Genomic DNA, 20,186 nt, shown 5'->3' on the forward strand with positions numbered 1-20,186 from the left:
ATTTTCATGCTTCCATTAGACATACTGTATATATTCAGTTAGCACCTTAGCGGCTGCCATGGCCGAATGGCTACTATTCACTTTCGTCTGGGCTCAATGTTCACTCTAATTGTGAGACATAAAATGATAGGTTTTTTTAATAGCAATTCACTATTGACAAATCCTTAATCATTCGGACACGGCATAAAACAATAAGGCCTTCCACCATTTGTAGGACGACATAAAGACGAATATCAGAAATTGGACGGAGAAACATTCAACAAAGTATTTATGAGGTACTTACATAAATAGTATATTTTTATATATTCTATATATGTACTATATGAATATATTTTAATGCTATGGTATAAAATAGCATAGTGTTAAGCGTTTCACAAGTTGCCATGAGTGTCGTATTGTCATATGTCGCAAAGTTCTTAGCGGTTAACTAAATGTTTAGAGGACTCGAAACCACAGCCAACTAACGGGGTAAAGTCACAACATGACTTGAACTGAAACCTTGTAAACCGCCGAAATATATTTTTAGCTCTTTAAAGTTTATGATATACAACAATACGGCACTTTCGTGATCCTTGACCGCTCGAAACAACAGCCTTGAAAGTGGTAAGAGAAACGCACTTTTGAAACGCCCCGTAAAGAACTTTCAACAGCAATGTGGTGGTCTGTGTATAGGTTTGTTCGCCCACTTTTCCAGTAAATATTAATCAGTAGTAAAATTTTGGCGAATTGTCATCTGATCTCTCTCAAAGATGAAAATACTCAAAATAGTAAACGAACAAAAAACTAGTAAAAACTTGCAATTAACACGAACTTTTACTTGGTTTATATTGAAAATTAAAAGTGAAACAAGAAAATTGGAAAAGTTAAAAAAGCTGGTCATAGCGTATTCTCTAAGGACATTCCGTAGCGTCTAAAGTAGACTTACTTATTTCTTCATTTATAATTCTTGATATTCACTTTTTTCAAAGCTCAATTCAATTTTTTGTTTTGCTTGATCAGCTGTTTTTCCAACTGGTAAACATGAAAAAAGCCGCCATAGCCGAATGGGTTGGTGCGTGACTACCATTCGGAATTCACAGAGAAAATGTAGGTTCGAATCTCGGTGAAACACCAAAATTAAGAAAAACATTTTTCTGATAGCGGTCGCCCCTCGGCAGGCAATGGCAAACCTCCGATTGTATTTCTGCCATGAAAAAGCTCCTTATAAAAATATCTGCCGTTCGGAGTCGTCTTGAAACTGTAGGTCCCTCCATTTGTGGAACAACATCAAGAGGCACACCACAAATAGGAGGAGCACGGCCAAACACCCAAAAAAGGGTGTACGCGCCAATTATATATATACATATATATAAACATGAAAAATGAAATGTCAATCATTGTACAAAAATACAAGTAAAAACCAGGCGAATCTGTTAAAGGTGGTGTTGGTAAACCAGCTGAGTTGTTTTTTTCTTTCGCCGTGTCCATGTGGCTGTCAGTAGAGAATGAAACAAGGCGAATTTATTATTTGTTTTCTAGTTTCTCAATACTTTGCTTTGACAATCAAATGTGCAGAACAGTGTTGTTGTTCTAGTGCCACCACCTTTATGAATGCCCTCTTTTTCTTACTATTTTTTGACAGGCGCTCATGTGAGTTTGACAGGCAATCAAGTGTGTGATAGTGTGAGTGCTTTGTCTTTTTGCTTGAGCGTAACAGAATACCGACAAAAGAAATTGTATTTTTGACTTGGAGAATTTACAATAGGAATAATTTTAATATATTTCTTATCTATAACAATGTTTTTTATTTATCTGCGTTTTTTCGTAATTTTTTAGACTTTTTGATAGGATTTTCTATGAAATTTATTTTAATTTCATTGATTTTTGTGATGGCAAATTTTGTTTTCCTCAACTTTTTCTTCCTCAACTTTCTCTCCTTGGCTGGTAATGACATAGAGAAAAAAATTCACAAGGCGTGGCCATCATCACACCGTTAACTGGCTCTCAGCGATTTTGAAGGAATTCGCTGATTTGCTGAGGCTACCGGGATTATGACAGCGTTTTGTTTATGATACAACAGAGATTGTATTATTGATATACGAAAAAAAATAAAAGCAGCTATCACACAAGCTACTTTCGCTGCTAACTGAACGAGTGATTGGCGGAGGGCTTCCACGGCAATCGGTTCTTCGTTACCGGAACGACAAGGATTTAAATCCGGCCAAGGACTATCACTCCACCATACATCTATGGAAATGTTTATGCTGCTAAACCAACAAAAGCAACAACGAGTGTATGAATATGCGTGAAATAAGTGGGCAGAAGCCGAAGGTGGCAGCCGAAGTTACTCTCACAATTTTGCTTCGGATGACCAAACTTTGTAATCTATCATCCTTGAGATATATGTTCATAGTTTTAAACGATAATTTTGCTTCACAAATGAAACTGCTCATTGTCGAAAGGCCCTATTATGTATGGAGAATCGTAGTCCCTCGGCAACCATATAATGAAATTCGCATTACGTATAGCAACAACTGAGGCAACAAATGCTCGTTATCTTTTATCATTTTTGGAAAGAGAAACTGTGCAAATTTTATATTATGGAGGAACAATTGTAAGTAAATGTGAAACAATGAATGTGTAAACCGAATTCTCTTTTTACACGAATTATTTTCTTTAACACGGTTACCAATACTTTATGAATTTTTCTTGAATCTCTTAGAGCAATTAGAGTAAGATTTTTCGACGCATGTACAGGGTTTGATTGAAAAGTAATGAACATTCCCGAGCGGAGCGTCTGCCAAGCGATCAACCGAATCGGCTGGTGGGGGAAAATGATCGTTGGACCTTCCCCTTCCACTAGAAACCGATCCCAGTTCGCTGGCAACAGCGGTGCAGTGAACATCGCTCCGCGCGTGAATGCTGTTTTAAAAGTGTTTTAGGATTTTGCAGTGGCGAAAATGCAGCGATCGTTGGAGCAACGTTACTCGATCAAATTTTGCGTAAAGCTAAACAAAACGAGTACCGAAACCATTGGGCTACTCACGGAGGCGTACAGGGACCAATCTCTATACAGTGCCCAGGTAAAACGGTGGAATAAGTCGTTGAAGAAAGGCCGGGAGGACGTCGAAGACAATCATCACGACAATGCGCCGGCGCACACCGCCTTCCTCTGCATCTCTGCATTGGCCAAGATGGGGGTTCCGGTGCTTCCCCACCCTCCCTACGCCTGAAAAGAAAGCTGAAGGGGAGGCGTTTCGACTCCATCGAGGCGATCCAAAAAACTGTGACAGCCGAATTGAACGCGATTCCGGCGGATGAGTTTAAAAAATGTTTCCTGCAGTGGAAGGAGCGCTACCAGCGGTGTATTGCCGCTCAAGGGTCCTGTTTTGAAGAATATTAGTTGTATAAGCCAAAAGGTTTAATGAAACTGCTTAAAAAAATAAGGCTCATTACTTTTCAATCAAACCCCGTACGAAGCATTTAAATTAGTTGCAGGAAAAGTCTCTGAGACTCGTTAGATTTTGCTCTCGCAGTTTAATAATTTATTTCTTATAATATATTTTATGAATTAAAATGTGTATGCACGAAGTAAATTCTTAAACTTAAGAAATTTTTTTTAATATTGTTTTCGTTTAATTCTCTTTTTACACGATTTTTTTTTGGGAACGTATCTATCGTGTAAGCAGAGTATTAGGTGTATATGTAGATAATTAAAAAATAGTTTAATAATTGTCCAGATCAGTAGAAATTGTGCTGAGTTAGCATTTCGAGCGTTTGATGCATTTAGCGGAATCCAACCTATCAATTGTAAGGGGGACTCGGACATTTGCTGCTGATCATATTGTTTTGCTTTCAAAAACGTAAATGTTTGCCATGAAGAATATTTTGACATTTTTTCGCATAAATTGTCATACACTTTTAGCAAAGTTGCCACTTTTTTAAAATGGTACTTGCCATAAAAATAAACTCAGGGATGTTGTATGTGTTTTTCTGTACACCGAGATTAATCGCAACAAATACAAAGCGCGATACTAGTGGCCATGTTAGCCATAGTAACACATAGGCTGAAAAGTCCCGGGCCTAACACATGGATGGCACTAGTTTTATTGCATTCACCTCTTTTTCAGTTAGTATCAAACTTAAAAAGACAGTTATTAAAATTTCATGATATTCTATTCCTTAGTTCGTGAGTGAGTGACGCATTGAGCTAATAGTGACGCTACTTTTGTTATTTTCAAAACAATGAATCAAAACGAATTCCGCGTTTTAATTTTACACTGCTTCATGATGGCAAAAAATACCGTTCAAGCAAAGCAATGGATTGAAAAGTGTTATGGGTGCTCTGCTCGATCAGGAATGACTCGGGTTTTTCCCGACCAAAGTAACCTAGTCCTCTCTGGTGCGCCGATCGCAGTGGACGTCCAAATGAGGCGGTAACACCAGACACCAAAGAAGAGCAAAAAAAAAAAATCCACAAAATCCTTTTGAATGATCGAAAAATGAAGCTGCGTGAGTTAGCTAACATCGTAAAGATATCAAAAGAACCTGTTGACTTTATATTGCATGAGCATTGACTATGAGAAAGCTCTGTTCAAAGTGGGTGCCACGTTTGTCCCCTGTTTTGTTTCACCAAGACAACGCACCGTGTCACAAGTCAAACAAAACTGGCAGAACCACATGAATTGAACTTCGAATTGTTCCCATATCCACAGTATTTGCCAGATTTGGCCTCCGCGACTACTGGCTGTTCGCAGATCTAAAAAAAAAAAACGCTCGCCGCTGAAAAATTGCGCTCGAATGAAGAGGTTAAGGTTATCGCTGAAACTGAGGCTTATTTTGAGGCAAAAGATAAATAGTGCTTCAAAAGTGGTATTGAAATGTTAGAGCGGCGCTGGCAGGATTGCGTTGTTCTTAATGGAAATTACGTTGACGAATAAAGCTAATTTTTAATAAAAATAAAAAAAAACGTGTTTTCTTTGTTAGGTCCGGGACTTTTCATCCCATGTGTTATGTTCATCATGGTGAAACGATTTTTAAAGGTGAGCTCTTTTTTTCTTCTTGTTCACCACTAGAACATAGGGCCTCGAAAAGACTTATCTTGCGTTGGGTTCGTTAATCTATTTGATTTCTGGCAGGGTAGGTGACTAGCCTGCCGCTACCAGGCTGTACTCTTTAACAGACCGTTATACGGCACTGAGCGATTGCTTGGAATGTGTTTGCAAAAAAACTGAGAGCATGAAAAATCAACCAATGACACTTCGTTGCCGTCGGAACAAGGACTGATTGGACGAGCGTGTCAATACATGTGAAATGATCGTGCAGGATTCGGTTGCCGAATCTCCCAAGTGACGTGTCAGCCGAAGTTCACCTCACAATATTCTTGTTCACCATTTCCACGTTAAAAAGCAAACCTTGTAAAGGGTTTTTCAATAAGGACGGGTAGATGTTGAAATGGAATAAAATGGCGTTTGCTGTGTGGCACGTAGCGCCGTCCTGCTGGAACCACATGTCGTCTAGGTCGACATGGTTCAATATGGGCCATAAGAAATTGGAAGGGCCAACACGTCTACCGAAAAATGGGCGCAATGCGAGCAACGTTTGCGTTAATGAACACTCATTTTGATAATAAAGTTTTATCATTTGAACGTGCTGTTCAATCGTGTAACTTGCCATGATGATTTGGCATAAACAACTGAATAATAAACAAAAGATTTGACAGATGTCACCAAAACAAAATGGCTGACACAGGGCGCCAAAATCGACCCGCGCCAATTGAAAAACTCTTTAAATCTGTCATCCACACGAGGATACTTTTTAACGATCATTTTGCTTCAGAAATTAAACGGCTCCTTTTCAAAAGTAAAAATTTAGTGTTTTCTGCCCAAATGGACATACGCTTACGCTTCTGTTGAAATCACGCACTACTTAGTTTTTTCTTATTGTTCCGCTTGTTTTTGTGTGGCGAATAAACATGGAAATATCCCAAGTCATGTGCGAGAAGTGCCATCCGGTCAGGAACGGCTTACCTATTTACGCCGTTTGCAGAAATTTATGTAGTGAGATTACAAATACAAAACCAACATGTAACGTAAATATTTCAAGTAAATCATCCACAAATATTCGTTTTAATACAACTTAAACTACTAATAATGACAGTATGTTGATTTATTTGTCTTTCTTCCATGACTATAATAATTTGTTTGCATTTTTTATAGCACATTACAGATTAAATTGCTTATTTAACAAAAATGCCATTATGCTTTCGATAATTTTCTTTGCTTTTATCATTTGTATTGTATTTGAATTGTTGCTATCAAATTAGAATTTCATAATTTAAGCACATCATAATGATCATTACGTAATATTTATAAGTATTTTTTGTCTTAATTAACTGCATTCTGCTGCACAGCTGTTTACAAAAACAAAAAAAAAAAAAGATGAGTAGCGATACCATTATCAGAAACTTATAACTTCTTTTGTTGCCGTTCTCGTTCTCTCTCCCTAACCTCAATGTATGATTTTCAACATTATAGTAAAAGACAGTACTTGTTTTTGTATTCCTTTGGCAAATAATTGTGGAATGAAAATGTTTATAGAAATACAAACTGGCAGAAGAATAATTAATAAATTATACTGAGTGTAAATAAACAACATCTTTATACAGTAAATTAGTATAAGAGCACACACGTTACTCTCGGCTTGGCGCACGCACAATATCGCTAGCTAATAGAACATAAAATAGGCATTTACAAAAATATTGAACGCATACTGGGTCTTAGCTAATAAGACATTCATTCATTTCTTGTGAAAATGGTCTTGCAAAAAAGGCCTACAATTTTACGAACGATAAACTGGTCTAAATGTAATGTAAGGAAAAACGTCAAGCTAAATTTATATTGAAAATTGTTTAAATAGCATTTTAACCCGCTCAGACTAATAGGTACATACATTTTACACATTCGGCTTGCAAGAGTAACTAATTTTTTTCAATGATTAAAAAAAAAACATTAAATCAATTCTGTTCTGGTTTTTTATAATAAGCAATGCAGTAACTGTTGGCGATGTTTTTGTAATGGTTGTCAAAAACAGAGTATACAATACGAGCTCAGTCTGAGTGTTACCCTTATACATATACATATGTACAAATATCAATATAAATATGTGCTTAAATATCTGTGTCTTTGATATCGGCTTTTTGCGTACAAGTACAAGTAATTTATGCACTCACATACATACATACGTGTTTTTCGACAGTTTGAGTGTAATTTAGTTGATTTTAAATGCCAAGAAATGTAGCAAGAAAATGCATGGGCATAATTTTTGACAAAAGTTTTTCCTACTAAATGTCGCCAAGAACACCAGGTTCGCGCTTAATGAGAAACAAAGAGCTCCATCCAACTTTGGACCTTTGGCGTACTGGCGTATTGGCGTTTTGACATGGCTTCATATACATATGGTATTGTTTTTTTTATAAATTACGTAATAAATTTCTGTATGAATTTTGCGTTTTTTATTTTAAATACATAACTTGCGCTAAGCCTGTATTTATTATAGTAAAGTTTAATTATTTTTTTTTTGCTTTCTTGCTCTCTCGCTCCCTCCGTCTTTAAGGTCTACATACATAGTTTCTTATGTTGAAACTACATTCACTTTTTTTTATTTTTTAGTTTTTTTTTTGTTTAATGTATTTCCCATCTTATTTCATTTGTATGCATTCGAATCAACAAAAAAAAATAATTCAATATTGATAATTTCGGTTTTTATTAAATTAAGCAAACATATTTTACTGCATAAATATTTATTTGTTATCCTTACTGATTTCACATAAATATTATATAAAAAACACTCTCTCTTTTAAAATTAACTGAAAGTATTTAGCCGAGCCAACATTGATTTAAGGAATTTTTATAGAATTTTAATCAAAGTAACTGTACAAAGTAATGGTTTAAGGCGTTTTTTGTTGTGCGCAACAGCAGACGAACACCGCGCTGACGCAGTCAGCTGTGTGCCCGCTCCTCTCGCTTCCTCCCGTTTTTTCTACTATGTTAATGTTGTAAGCGCTGTAAGTATTATGTCGCTTGTGTAAACCTTTGTGCAAAACTTAAAACTAAAAACTTTACGTTTTTGTGTTGTTTTGGCTAAGGCTTACAACTTGTGTTAACGCTGTACCGGTAATCAACAATGCCAATAGAGATTTTGTTTCGTTAATTAGTAGCGCTAATAATGAGTTATATTTATATACTGAGTTGTGACTTTGCCTATGCCTATAATGCCTATGCATTCGTCTTCGTCTAACGTCCTCGTTCTTCGCTCGCAGCAGATTTGTTCGTGTTATTTGCTCTGATTACACAGTACTGATAGCAAGTAGTGAGTGATAGCAAATGTAGCAGCGATAAGTATAAAATTTAGAGTTAATCATAATAATTATTCTTAACGATGCCATAATGGTGATGAAGAAGAAGAAGAACTGAAGGGGATGAGAGAGTTTTAGCTAAAACTTATCCTGAAATATAAACAGATTATTTGTTGCCGCCACAGCGATAATATTCTCTTGCGGATGCCAAGCGGTGTGCAGTATCTTCTTATTGAAGTCGAGACAATCGACACTAATCTCGTCTTTTTTTCGTTTGCCACCGGTGCAAACTTTACGCGGTTTGAGCACCGTTTTTGGTTTGATAATGTCGCGTGACGCCTCCAATGTCACATCCTTTTTCGAGTTGCGATCAAACACCCTAAAAAAATTATTATAGCTGCCCGTCATTATGGAAGTATCCTTGCCATTCCAACAGCATTCGAATTTGTCGAAAATGCAGTCATTCTCATACAGTGAACAGAGTTTAATGCGTAAGTATTCGTGAACCTGAAATGATGATGAGGTAAGAAAAATATTTAATAGTTTTAAGACAAGCCTTAACCTAAGTGACTATATGTTTATGAGTTGGTTTTTTTCATTGTTTTCGTATAAGGAAACAATCGATTTGTCCTGAAGGCGACACATTAGGAACCAAACAATTTCATTCAAAACTGCCCTGTAAGTATTTGTAGTAAGTATAATAAGTATTGGGTTGGGGAATAAGTTCATAGCGTTTTTATATTTTCTTTCGGTTTACAACGATTTGTTTGCTGTTTGGCAAAGGGCAAGTATCTATTTGATAGAACTCTCTGCTCTACAAAACCATGTTAATTGTATTTTTTAGTTATTTAATTTTTTATTAGTTTTGAGGCTTAGAAATGGAATACTCAGGAGCTAAAAATCAACACTTTCGACACCTGTTCTTCTTCGCTTTTCATCGAGGTCAAAAAGCTACCGAAGCAACGCGGGACATTTCCGTTGTGTGAAGAAGGTGTCATAGGCGAGTCTACAGCACGGAAAGTTCAAGATGGCGACTTTGATGTGTACGACACGTCCCGTACCGGAAGGCCTTCTGAATTCGATGAAGAACGTCTCAAATCACTTTTGAAGGTGAAGGGTCGTCAAACCAGACGTGAATTGGCGGAAATAACAAACTGCGATCATAAAACGATTCTTAATCACCTTCCAAATCTGCCTGGGTGCTTCACGAGCTAAACGAAAAAAACAAAGAAAGTCGCCTTCAAATTGCTTCTCAGCATATCGCCCGCCATCGAACACCACGCGGTCTTAAACAGCGCTTTTTGTGACGAGCCGTCACGGGAGATGAGAAAAGGTGCCTATATATCAATATGAAGCAAAGACAGATGTGGGTGGCTCCAGGAAGATCTTCATCTAAAGATCATGATATGTGTTTAGTGGAACTGAGACGGCATGGTGCACTGGGGAATGCTCGAAAAGAATACAATGGTCAACAAGGAGCTCTCATGCCCAGCTACACAGCGTGAAAGTGGCTATTCGACTGAAAATACCTGATCGACATTGTCAAACCATACCCCTTCCCGACAACGCCATACCCCATGTTGCACAAGTCGTCAAAGCCGCACTCCAAGAACTCGAATGGGAGGTTCTTCAACATCCGCCGCATTCTTCGGACTTTGCACCGACCGATTAATATCTCTTCCGTTCCCTGTCAAACCATTGAAGGGCGTTACCTTTATAACAAAAAGTCCTTAACAACTGGATCAACAACTTCTTTGACACCAGATTAGGCGGTTTTTGGCGAAACCGAATCAAGAAATTGGTCGAGAAGGGGAAAGAGGTTGTATTCAGCAAGGGCGAATATATAATTGATTAACTTATTGATATTGTATAATTATTGTTTTTTGTTTAAATAAAATACTTCGATAAAAACGCTACTAACTTATTCCTCAACCTAAAATTAGAGCAGTTTGTCTAGGCAAACAATTTTTTAATTCTCTTACTGAAATGTCTGGCGTGACGATGGGACTAATACTGTGCTTCATAGGAGACACAAAATGGTTCCACGAAGGAAAATAAATGAGGTTGCCTTGTCGAACAATGGTATCGCAACGAACCTGTACAGCCCGACTACCACCATAACCTACCAACCTAACCACAAAACATTCCCCAAAAACTCCATTATTTTAGAAAATTCTGTTGATGTAAAAATTCTAAATTTGTTTAAAACGCGGATTGCTCCTGTACCGCAAACTTAAATTCCTTGATTTGTTCGAACCACAGTCTGTTCTACGTTATGGGAACAACCCGGATTCATATCCGTTCAAGGACTGTTACTCCAGTGGCCGCCCTTTTGAAGATGATCGAGATTTAAACAGAACTTGCACTATCATTCTATCAAATATTTATAACAGTATAATTTTTAATGTGTTATAACAAAAATAACAAAAAGAGTTGTTGTTGTTGTAACAGCTTAAAAAACTCCGCTTAGAGCGATACAACCAACCATCTGGCGGGATAGACGATGACGATCAGTGAATACACCGTTCCGGCAGGGCTTGATGAACCCCTACAACAACAAAAACTCATTCATAACCACTATCTTGTATTTGTTTACGCAATCACAACTACGCTCGAACATATACCAATAGTTTACCCTCCCTATAAAATAGACGAAATCGTGAATGAAAACCTCAATTGCAAAAATATCAATAACTTCAAGGAAATAGAGGAATACCTTGTACTCTCAAAGCACCTAAAGACCAAGACGTTGTAAGCTGCTACAACAACAACAAAAACCTAGACGTTCGGTGGTAACCAATATTTTGTTGTTATCATGCGATCCTTCATGTAAGCTGGTCATTAACTGAACTTAGCTCAGTGGGCTCATCAATTTTTATTATAAATTTTACTTTGAAAATTAGAGACATTTCGGAAACAGTGCCGATTTGTACTAAAGTAAGCAGTGTGCTGAACGTTTCAATCCGACAAAGGACAGAAATCATACAATTGTATACCCACTGGAAAAGAGGTTGCCGAAGCAGCAGTTGGAACATTACAAGCTTAAACAAACAACAACAACGAAGCTTAAATATGTATATGCATCCATTCGATTCTATTACAGAATATTTATTTTGAAGCAGAAAGTAGAGGAATTTGTGTAGCACTTCGTAGTTATGCGACCATTATTTGGTATTTTTTAACGAAGCAACTGTTTACATGACGCGATTACGGAGGCAGTAAGGAGGAGATCAAATCTCTTGAGTGTGCGAGTAAAATTTCTCTGATCTGGGTTTCAGGGCATAGGAATATAGAGGGAAATGAATATGCTGACGAGCTTGCGATGAGGGGGACTGAATTGGCCTTAGAGATCTTCTACCCGGCCATCGGCATCCCATGACTGTTTTTAAAAGGGAATCGCACAACTTATTTCTCAGGAAAGCGCAGAAAAGATGGTGCTCCATTTCTTCACGTCGTATTTCGAATATCCTGTGGCTCCAGTACAATATACGGAGGACTCAGAAAGTTCTGGGGACTCCACGCCATTCAATTTCCAAACTCGTAGCTGTGTTTACCGGTCATTAAGGAATCGGTTCACACGCGAGGCCCCAGAGAAGAAGACTGTTGAGCACTTTCTCTGTAAATGTCCAGGTTTGGCAGCTAGTCGACAACCTGGGGCAGTACGCCAACCTAAATCGCATTAATTTTCTCCATTATATCAATAGCTCTGGCTAGCTGTAGGTCTGCCTGTTGGAGGTCTTATAATGGTAATAAAACGGCGCTTTAGTGCTATTTGGGGGTGCCAGAGTGGTACTTCAACCATTTCGCCTACCTAACTACCTAACGATTTACATTACCACCAACTCAACATATTGCCGCGATGATTTATAAATGCTCAGTTTTAATAACTTTGCTTATATTACACTTTTATCTGTATTTTCTATCTGTAGTCATATGGAAGAGACGTTAACTCGAGTTCAAGGAGAAATGAAATTAGTATGGTAGTATTTGTTTTAGCAGTGTCCAATATTTCAGATTTCATAATATGATATTTTACTTTACTTTACTTGCCATTTTAATTCCATTATTCACAATACTTCAAAAGAGCAACTTGTAAAAAAAAATTTCGAAACTGGATATATCTCAAAACTATTATTTTCGAGCATGAGGTCAAAGTGCATACTTCTCTTTCATATCTTATCTATAAGACCACACATGTAGAGTAGAATGGGGTAAGATAGGTATGGGGGCACAATAGGTAGGTGGGGTTTTCGTCGCACTGTTTTTGCAGAGGTCACTCGTCTTATGTGAATTGAATACGTGGTGGGGATCAACGTTCGCGACTTTCATTTCGGCAGTCACCATTGATTAGTTATCCTAGTTCTGGCGTCGTTTAGTTTTTTGTGAGCTTTTCTCCGACATAGCATTTTTTTTATTCTACGGTGCAGTGCATTTAATGTATGTAAATATTTGTCAGGTGAGTTTTATTTTACGTAGAAAATAATGCTGAACACGAATAACGTGTTAGTTTTTTGATATTTTTGTTTTTAAAAAAAATATCGACACTAACATAAAACATGTGCTTGGGGGCACTATAGGTCAGCCTTCTGGGGGCATTATAGGTCACTACTTTTAATTGAATAAAATAAATTTTAATTGTTTTTGCAGCAAAATGGTGCGTAATTATGTGCGAAAAACGCCGAAACGAAGTGAAGAGGACGTAAAAAACGCAATCGCGGCAGTCCGAGATGGCGCTAGTGTTCGATCAGCCTCTAAACAATTTAAAATTCCGTTCGAAACCTTACGTGCTCGCGTGATGAATTAAAGAAAAATTCCTAACTTTTATAATATGTGCAGTGTTCATACTCTATAAATAAAAGTTAAAACGTTAATTTCCAAGCCATGTACATTGTTCTTTTCCCCTCACATATAGTGACCTATCGTGCCCCCCGATTTTAAAAATATCAAAAAAAGTACCTTTGTCTTATTGAATGCAGCTTCCAAAATATTTAGCCAAACATAAGTCAGTATAACCAAAATGTTAGCAGATAAATAACCTTTCAAAATCTTGCTTATTTTTCAAAATCAATGCAAAAACACCGTAGCAAGAGCTCTCCAAAAAAAAAAATGACCTATCTTACCCCATTCTACTCTACTTATAAAATATTTATATTAATCATTAAACATTTTGACTAACCGGATAAGTTTCAATTGGTTTCGTTTCCATGTGCAAATCCCACACCTTAATACTTAGATAGTCTCTAGAGATCATATAACGTCCCGAGTTGCTTAGCTTTACGTCGCTTATCGAGCTTATAATTTCACTAAAGAAACTGCGGTTCGTTGGATTCTCCGGCTCCTCGAACTGTTTGCTATGCCGATCGCACAGCGCTGCCGAACGCATATCACATAGACGTATTGTGCCCTTCGAGCTCGAGTATACGAACACATTGCACTCAGTTGGATGGAATTCGGCGGCGGTAATTACCTCCGTCAGCTCTTCCATATTGGCTGGCTTAATATCGACTATATTAAAACTTTGATCGGTCACCTCAAGATGCCACAAATTGATTCGCAAATCGTCGGCGGACAGATAAGTCTCTTGGTCAGAATTAACGCTAATTGAATTGATGTGATAGGTGTGTGCATTGGCGTAGTTGCGGCGTGGCGACGCTTCCACCATAAGGGGAATTTGCTTAACTGAAGGAACTTTTAAGCCAGTTATATTTTGCGGATCCTTTGTTAGGCCGCCCTCCTCTTTTGTGTTATAGCCCTCGAACGATTTATCCCGTTCGCTGACCTTCCACAACTTAACCGTCTTATCGTTGGTTGAGAGTAGGAAGTGCGCAGGATTCTTTCGTCGCAGCCATCGGATCTTATTAATTTTTTCTTCTATTTCCAATGACTTTAAGTAATCGAATTCGGGTTCATGCGATTGAAAAGTCGAGTAAACATTATATTCACCGCGACGTGGTATTGCCGTTTTTGACATAGGATCACGCTACAAAAAAACCGAGTGGAAAAATAATGATTAGAATCTCCAATTGTTTGTTATGCCAAAAAAAAGCTAACATACCTGAAAGATGACAACACGTCCACCTTTATCGCCTGTTGCCAGCAATTCACCGTCATGATTGAATTCCACACATGAGATGATATCAGCGTCGGTTACGTCATCGTCTAAGGCGCCTTTTATCTGTGAGAAGCACCAGGACGCTTCTCCATTACCTGCGCGGGAGAAAAAACAAAAAGTGGGCGTTTAGTTGATAGGACAATAAATATAAAATACTAATGATTCTTCTGGTTGACATTATTTTATCATATCAGGAAAGTATATTAAAAATTGTGAGCTTATCCCTTTTTATCTATGAATGAGTAGCTTGTGTATACACATTAGGGCTGGTCGATTTAAAAATCGCTCCTTGCTCTGTGAAAATCGTATTCTAGGGATCAAAATAAGAAACTTTGCCGAAGGAACCATACCTCTAAAACGAATTCTGATGTCCCCCAATTTAAAAATATCACCAAGAATTCGTTTTAGAGGTATGGTTCCTTCGGCAAAGTTTCTTATTTTGATCTCTAGAATATGATTTTCACAGAGCAATGGGCGATTTTTTTGCCTCCCCACAAAATACACTAAAAGTGCGACCCAATCTGAAGTATTTGAGAGAAGATTTCTGGACCTTTGCACGTAGGTGACGGCGAGTATCGTAGGCTACGGTAGGCACCTTGACGCGATGCAGGGGCTTAATCGAATCTCAAATCGGATCCAGGCACCGAGAATAAGTGTGGGTTAGACGATAACTCACTCTGATGTCTGGTACCGCTTCAGAACGATTATCAAGAGTTGCCACCTCCTATTCTATCGTTGCCATTGGACGAATTGCAGCCAGAAGGCTGTGCTGGCGGACCTATTGAGATCCTTAAGCAAATTGAAAACTGCCGAGCTTGCCTTTTCGAGCGGGCTGTCGTAAGAAGATTAACTCAAATAAAAACAACAACAACAAAAATAATAATAACAAAAAGTGCAGTGGTAAAAAGCTGGGCAAAAACCACCTTGCCGGGCTCTTAGAGGCGGAAGCCTCGCTCTTTGAGGAACACGCCAGCGAGGATGTTGAACCATCTACCAGACGTGTTATTTACCACGAACCAGCCCTAAATGCTGGGAGGTCGAATGGGTCAGTCACCACAGATCCGGCATGAAAGATAGCGAGGAGATCCACGCATTTTCCAAGCGGAGATGTATGCTATCTGTCTATGTGCAGAGATAAACTTAGACAGAAATTTCCGGAATTATCGAATTGCCGTTCTGAACGGCAATCAGGGGTACTCAAAGCTCTATCAGTCTGTGAGATTAAGTCCTCACTGATCCGTGAGTGCATCGATAAACTGAATCTACTAGGAACGCACAATCACATCCGGCTAATTTGTGTCCCAGGACATAGTAGTATAACTGGAAAAGAAGTAGCGCACGCATTGGTAAGAGAGGCTGCGGCCTCGTCATTAATAGGATTCGAGCCCTCCCTTGCTATGGGACAACACACCATCAAGGGGAAGCTTAGGAGTGAAAAGCTAAGACTAAGGGATACTTGCTGGCACCAAACTATGGGAGGATACAACTAGAAGGGGTTTAAAGACTCATAACCTTCCCTAGGTATAAACTGAGAATGCTTATGGGCATTCTCACAGATCACTACAAACTGCGTAGCCATCTGCACATGATCGGGATATGGCCCATAGATTCTTGTCGTTTTTGCGACCAATTTCAGGAGACTCCAATTCACTTTCTCTTTGAAGGTAGTGCTAGAGGTGCAGTTCTATCCTGAGTTTAATAAGGGAACTGAGTCTGGATTAGGTACCGTGCGAGGTCGAAGTGCAAACCTCGAAGATATCTATCTATCTATCTATCGTAGGCGATAAACCAATGAGCTGTATGAGCTTTACGTGGGCATCGGCATAGTAGAGCGAATAAAGATCCAGCGGCTTCGCTGGCTAGGTCAAGTCGTCCGAATTGGATACAGACGCTCTAGCTCTGAAAGTATTCGGTGCGGTACCAGCTGGTGGGCTGGAGGTTTTACCAAAAACAAAATCGACAGGAAGTAGTGAGTTAAATGCAACAATTCTATTCGAGCACAAAAAAAGAATTTGAATGTAAACTTTGCATGGATTGACCCGTCCGTACATACGTACATACATACACACATGTATCAAAGCTGTGCACTCGTATGCACGTAAACTACAGCACCAACAGTGCACGAATTCCTAGCGGTGGTTGTCTACGGGCTTATAAATATTGCATCATCAGACACATTTGTGCACATTTTTTCCTTTGCATTGAGAAAGTAATTGATTTTTAAGTATGTGGCTAATACATAATTCAAACAAAGATTGGAGCAATAATCATCGTGCATGGTGTGGAAAAAAGGAAGAGTTTGATTTGAGCACTATTTCTTCTACTGTTCAAGAATATCGATAATTTCTTATTTTAAAATATTTTGTTACCAAAAAAAACACACACTTTTAAATTCATTTCTAAGATTTTTTTATTATTTATTTATGTCTATGAGAGGATACGCCACAGGGATCGAAATTAAATGGGTAAGATTATCTTCTTTTTTGATGGTATAAATGATTTGAATTTTGACAAAAAAAAAGTTGATAAGATTTTTGAAGCTTCTGCTTTTGGTACAATAAAAATTTTAATTTTTTCTGCAAATTTTACTAAAATGAAATATGAATAGCGTACATTGTAAATGTAGTCCTTAACAGGAAAAAAAATTGTTTTTGTTGTTGTAGCAGCATAAACATTCCCCATACTTACATACGGGGAATGCTGCTGGAGTGACAGTCATTGACCGGATATAAATCCGGGTCTTTTCGGTAACGTAGAACCGACTGTCGTGGAAACGAAAAAAAAAATTAAAAAAAAAAAAAAAAAAAATTTATAGTTCCCATGGGAAGAATGCATTTGACGTAAATTTGATACAAAATATTTATGGGCGTATTGATGTTATATGGCATTACCTCCTTTTTATTTTCGAATGTTTACCCGATGTGACCCACTCACTGAGGACAGTTCTCTTAACTTTATTGTTGTTGTTGTAGCAGTATAAACATTCCTTGGCCAGATATATAAGTAAATCCGGTCGTTCCGGTAACGTAGGACTATCGTACGAACGACTCTTTACTTCTCCACCTGCATAAACAATGAGGTTTAGCAGTTTACTTTGCCCTTACAGTGCGGTGTCTAGTGTAACTCATCTAACGATAAGCCCAGGAAACGAGCTGTTTCGACAGGTTGGCTCCAGAGGAAGAGTGTGAATAGGTGGTTACTATCGTGCGATGGGCCTTCACTGTATGTATATTGGACATGTCGGGGTAGATTCTGTATCGGCATCAGTAGGCATAACGTGGCTGTCCTGATTGCAATATTTTGATAGAAGTTTTATCCATTGCGAATCACTAGTGCCAGACCACTAGAGCCGGTCGGCCAATTGCTTAAAATGTCAACGGCAACAATTATTTGTTGTTGTTGTTTTTGTTTTAACAGTAATAGAATTCTTTGTTTTTGCCCTAAATGTTACCGGCTAGCGATTTGAGAACCTTTTTACGGTCGTGGACCTTAGTGGCAATTGCGACTGTGTGCGCTCAAAAGGAGAGCAAATTGCCGAAGGTGATGCTCAAAATTTTGGGGTTGTTAACCGTCGGTCTCCTTATACAGAGAATTCCACCAAATCTGCCCTAATTACCTCCAATTTCTATTCTTTGCAATCGAAAATAATCATTAAATAATAAAGCCCAAAATAAATTAGTATTACGTATAACTTCCGCACATTGTGCACTCATAGAGAGCACCGGATCCTGGCCATAAGGAAACCGGCTTTCTTGCATCCACTGCTCTCTTTATGATTCTCTCCAAACTCTCTATTGAGTTTAGGTAGGAGCTTTGCACGGGCCACTCAAGGGTTTTTCTAATCCACTCTTTTACTATCCGAGAACAGCGTTTGGGAAAACCCAAGCAAGCGGAAAATTATGGGACCAGTATCCGACCCAAGTGTTGTTGCACCATTTCTTGTACATGATTCCAATCATTTTGCCTTGAATTTTTGCAATTTGACCAAAACCTGATAATGTGGGGCACTCCACACTACAACCAATGAACCACTATGCATTCGTTCCCACGGCAGTCGGTTCTTCGTAACCGGAACGACCCGGATTTATATCCGGTCACGTACACGTATTGGTAATAAATATGCTACTACAACCACAACCACCTTGCTTAAGTGTTTTTTTTAGTGTACTTAAGATTCTATTCCTGCGTTGGTGTACGTCGGTCTTCCTTCATTCCCAAACACATTAAATTTAGATTTGTCACTCCAGACAATTAATTTCCTAGATGTCGTTTGGGACATTTTATAATATTTTTTTTTGTTTTGGGTTCAAACAATTTTCTGAAGTCGTCTTCTATCGACTTGCCTCTTACTTTTGAATTGGATTTTAGTTTGAGTAAGAAAAATACAAAGACTTATTTCACATATTTGTTGTTGCCTAATTACAAACAAAAAATAGTGGAAGAAATTATATATGTACGTATTGTATTTGTTTATTTGATATTTGTTGTTGTTGACCTCTTATTACTAAATGCTTCCTGCCCTCATTCAAACAGCCAAGGTATCCAAACATAGCATTAGGGCGGTTCAATTTTTTTTAATATAAAATACTTTGTCTCGCCTACTGAAATATTCTTTTGTCAACTCTTGACATAAAAGTCGATGAAAATGGATTTAGCGCATCCCTATTTTTAATTGGCGACACAAAATACCATAAGGCGAGGTAGAAACCTTGAAGTAAACTACCTATTTTTAATTATTATTTTCATATTTTTATATTTTGTTAATTTTTTTAATGAAGAAAATGCATAAATGTGCTGTTTCGGCTACGAAAGGAAAATATCCAATGTACGACTTAATTTTTGAATGATGATTTGCCGAAAATTATAAATATATACATACGTGGCCGTGCAAACCTTCCCAGTAAACTTGTACGTGTAAATATGCATTTCAACTGTAGTTATAGCGATTCTAGTCGAAATGATTTAAATTTTTATTTAAAATTGAAGTGCAAAATATTGACAAATTTATTTTAAGAATTTGCGAGAAATCGTACGTTAAACATAAAGACTTAAAACATGTGCGGTAAATATTAGAAATTAAGTCGAGATCAAAAACTTTATTTTTACTTTAAAAAAAAAGAACGAATGCCTGCCTCTTCTCGCGATAGTAAGAAAAGTTGGATGTAGTCATCAAACAGGGTATAAATTAACTCATAAAAGAAGGCTAGATGATGGTGTTTACAGTAGGATTCATTTAAAGGATCGCTCTAAAAACTCCATAGCAATTAGAAAGGACCTAGAGGAACAATATAATAAGTTCAAGAACTGTACGCAAGAGGCTGCAGGACTAAGGCTTGAATACCAGGAAACCCGCGCATAAATCACTTGCCAAAAAAAAAAATTCACTTGCTAGCTGGGAATGGGCAAAAGCGCACCGTGACTGGCCCTTGGAGCAGTGGAAAATGATAATATGGTGGGATGAAAGCAGATTTAATTTGCACTACAACGACCATTTACCGAAAGCCAAATGGCCTGGGCATGCTTTTCTTTCTATACATATATGGACCTCACTCTTTGTTGATGGAATGATGAACGCAAAAAAGCATAGAAAAGTTGTATCCAATTGTAGCGTTCCCGTTATAGAAGAACAATATAGGCATACTTCAGAGGCCATCTTTCGGGACGACTACACACCATGTCATCGGGCTAAATCGGTAAGTTTTTGCAGATCTCAGAATATCGCATTTTATGTAACCAGGA

General features: G+C 37.9%; 1 protein-coding gene across 4 annotated transcripts in view; it reads right to left on the reverse strand.

Moving 5' to 3' along the window:
* Positions 1-6,101: 6,101 nt before the first annotated feature.
* Positions 6,102-20,186, reverse strand: part of LOC128855358 (protein phosphatase PP2A 55 kDa regulatory subunit) — a 76,876-nt gene continuing 62,791 nt past the window's right edge. For all 4 annotated transcript variants that reach the window (XM_054090212.1, XM_054090211.1, XM_054090213.1 and 1 more), the window contains 3 exons: positions 14,391-14,542; positions 13,512-14,315; positions 6,102-8,842 (listed from right to left, as the gene is read on the reverse strand). In XM_054090212.1, the coding sequence (XP_053946187.1) occupies positions 8,474-8,842; positions 13,512-14,315; positions 14,391-14,542 (1,325 nt within the window). In that variant the 3' untranslated portion in view covers positions 6,102-8,473. The remainder of the gene's footprint in view (positions 8,843-13,511; positions 14,316-14,390; positions 14,543-20,186) is intronic.

This window comes from Anastrepha ludens, chromosome 2 (genome assembly GCF_028408465.1).
Source record: "Anastrepha ludens isolate Willacy chromosome 2, idAnaLude1.1, whole genome shotgun sequence".
Lineage (NCBI taxonomy): Eukaryota > Metazoa > Arthropoda > Insecta > Diptera > Tephritidae > Anastrepha > Anastrepha ludens.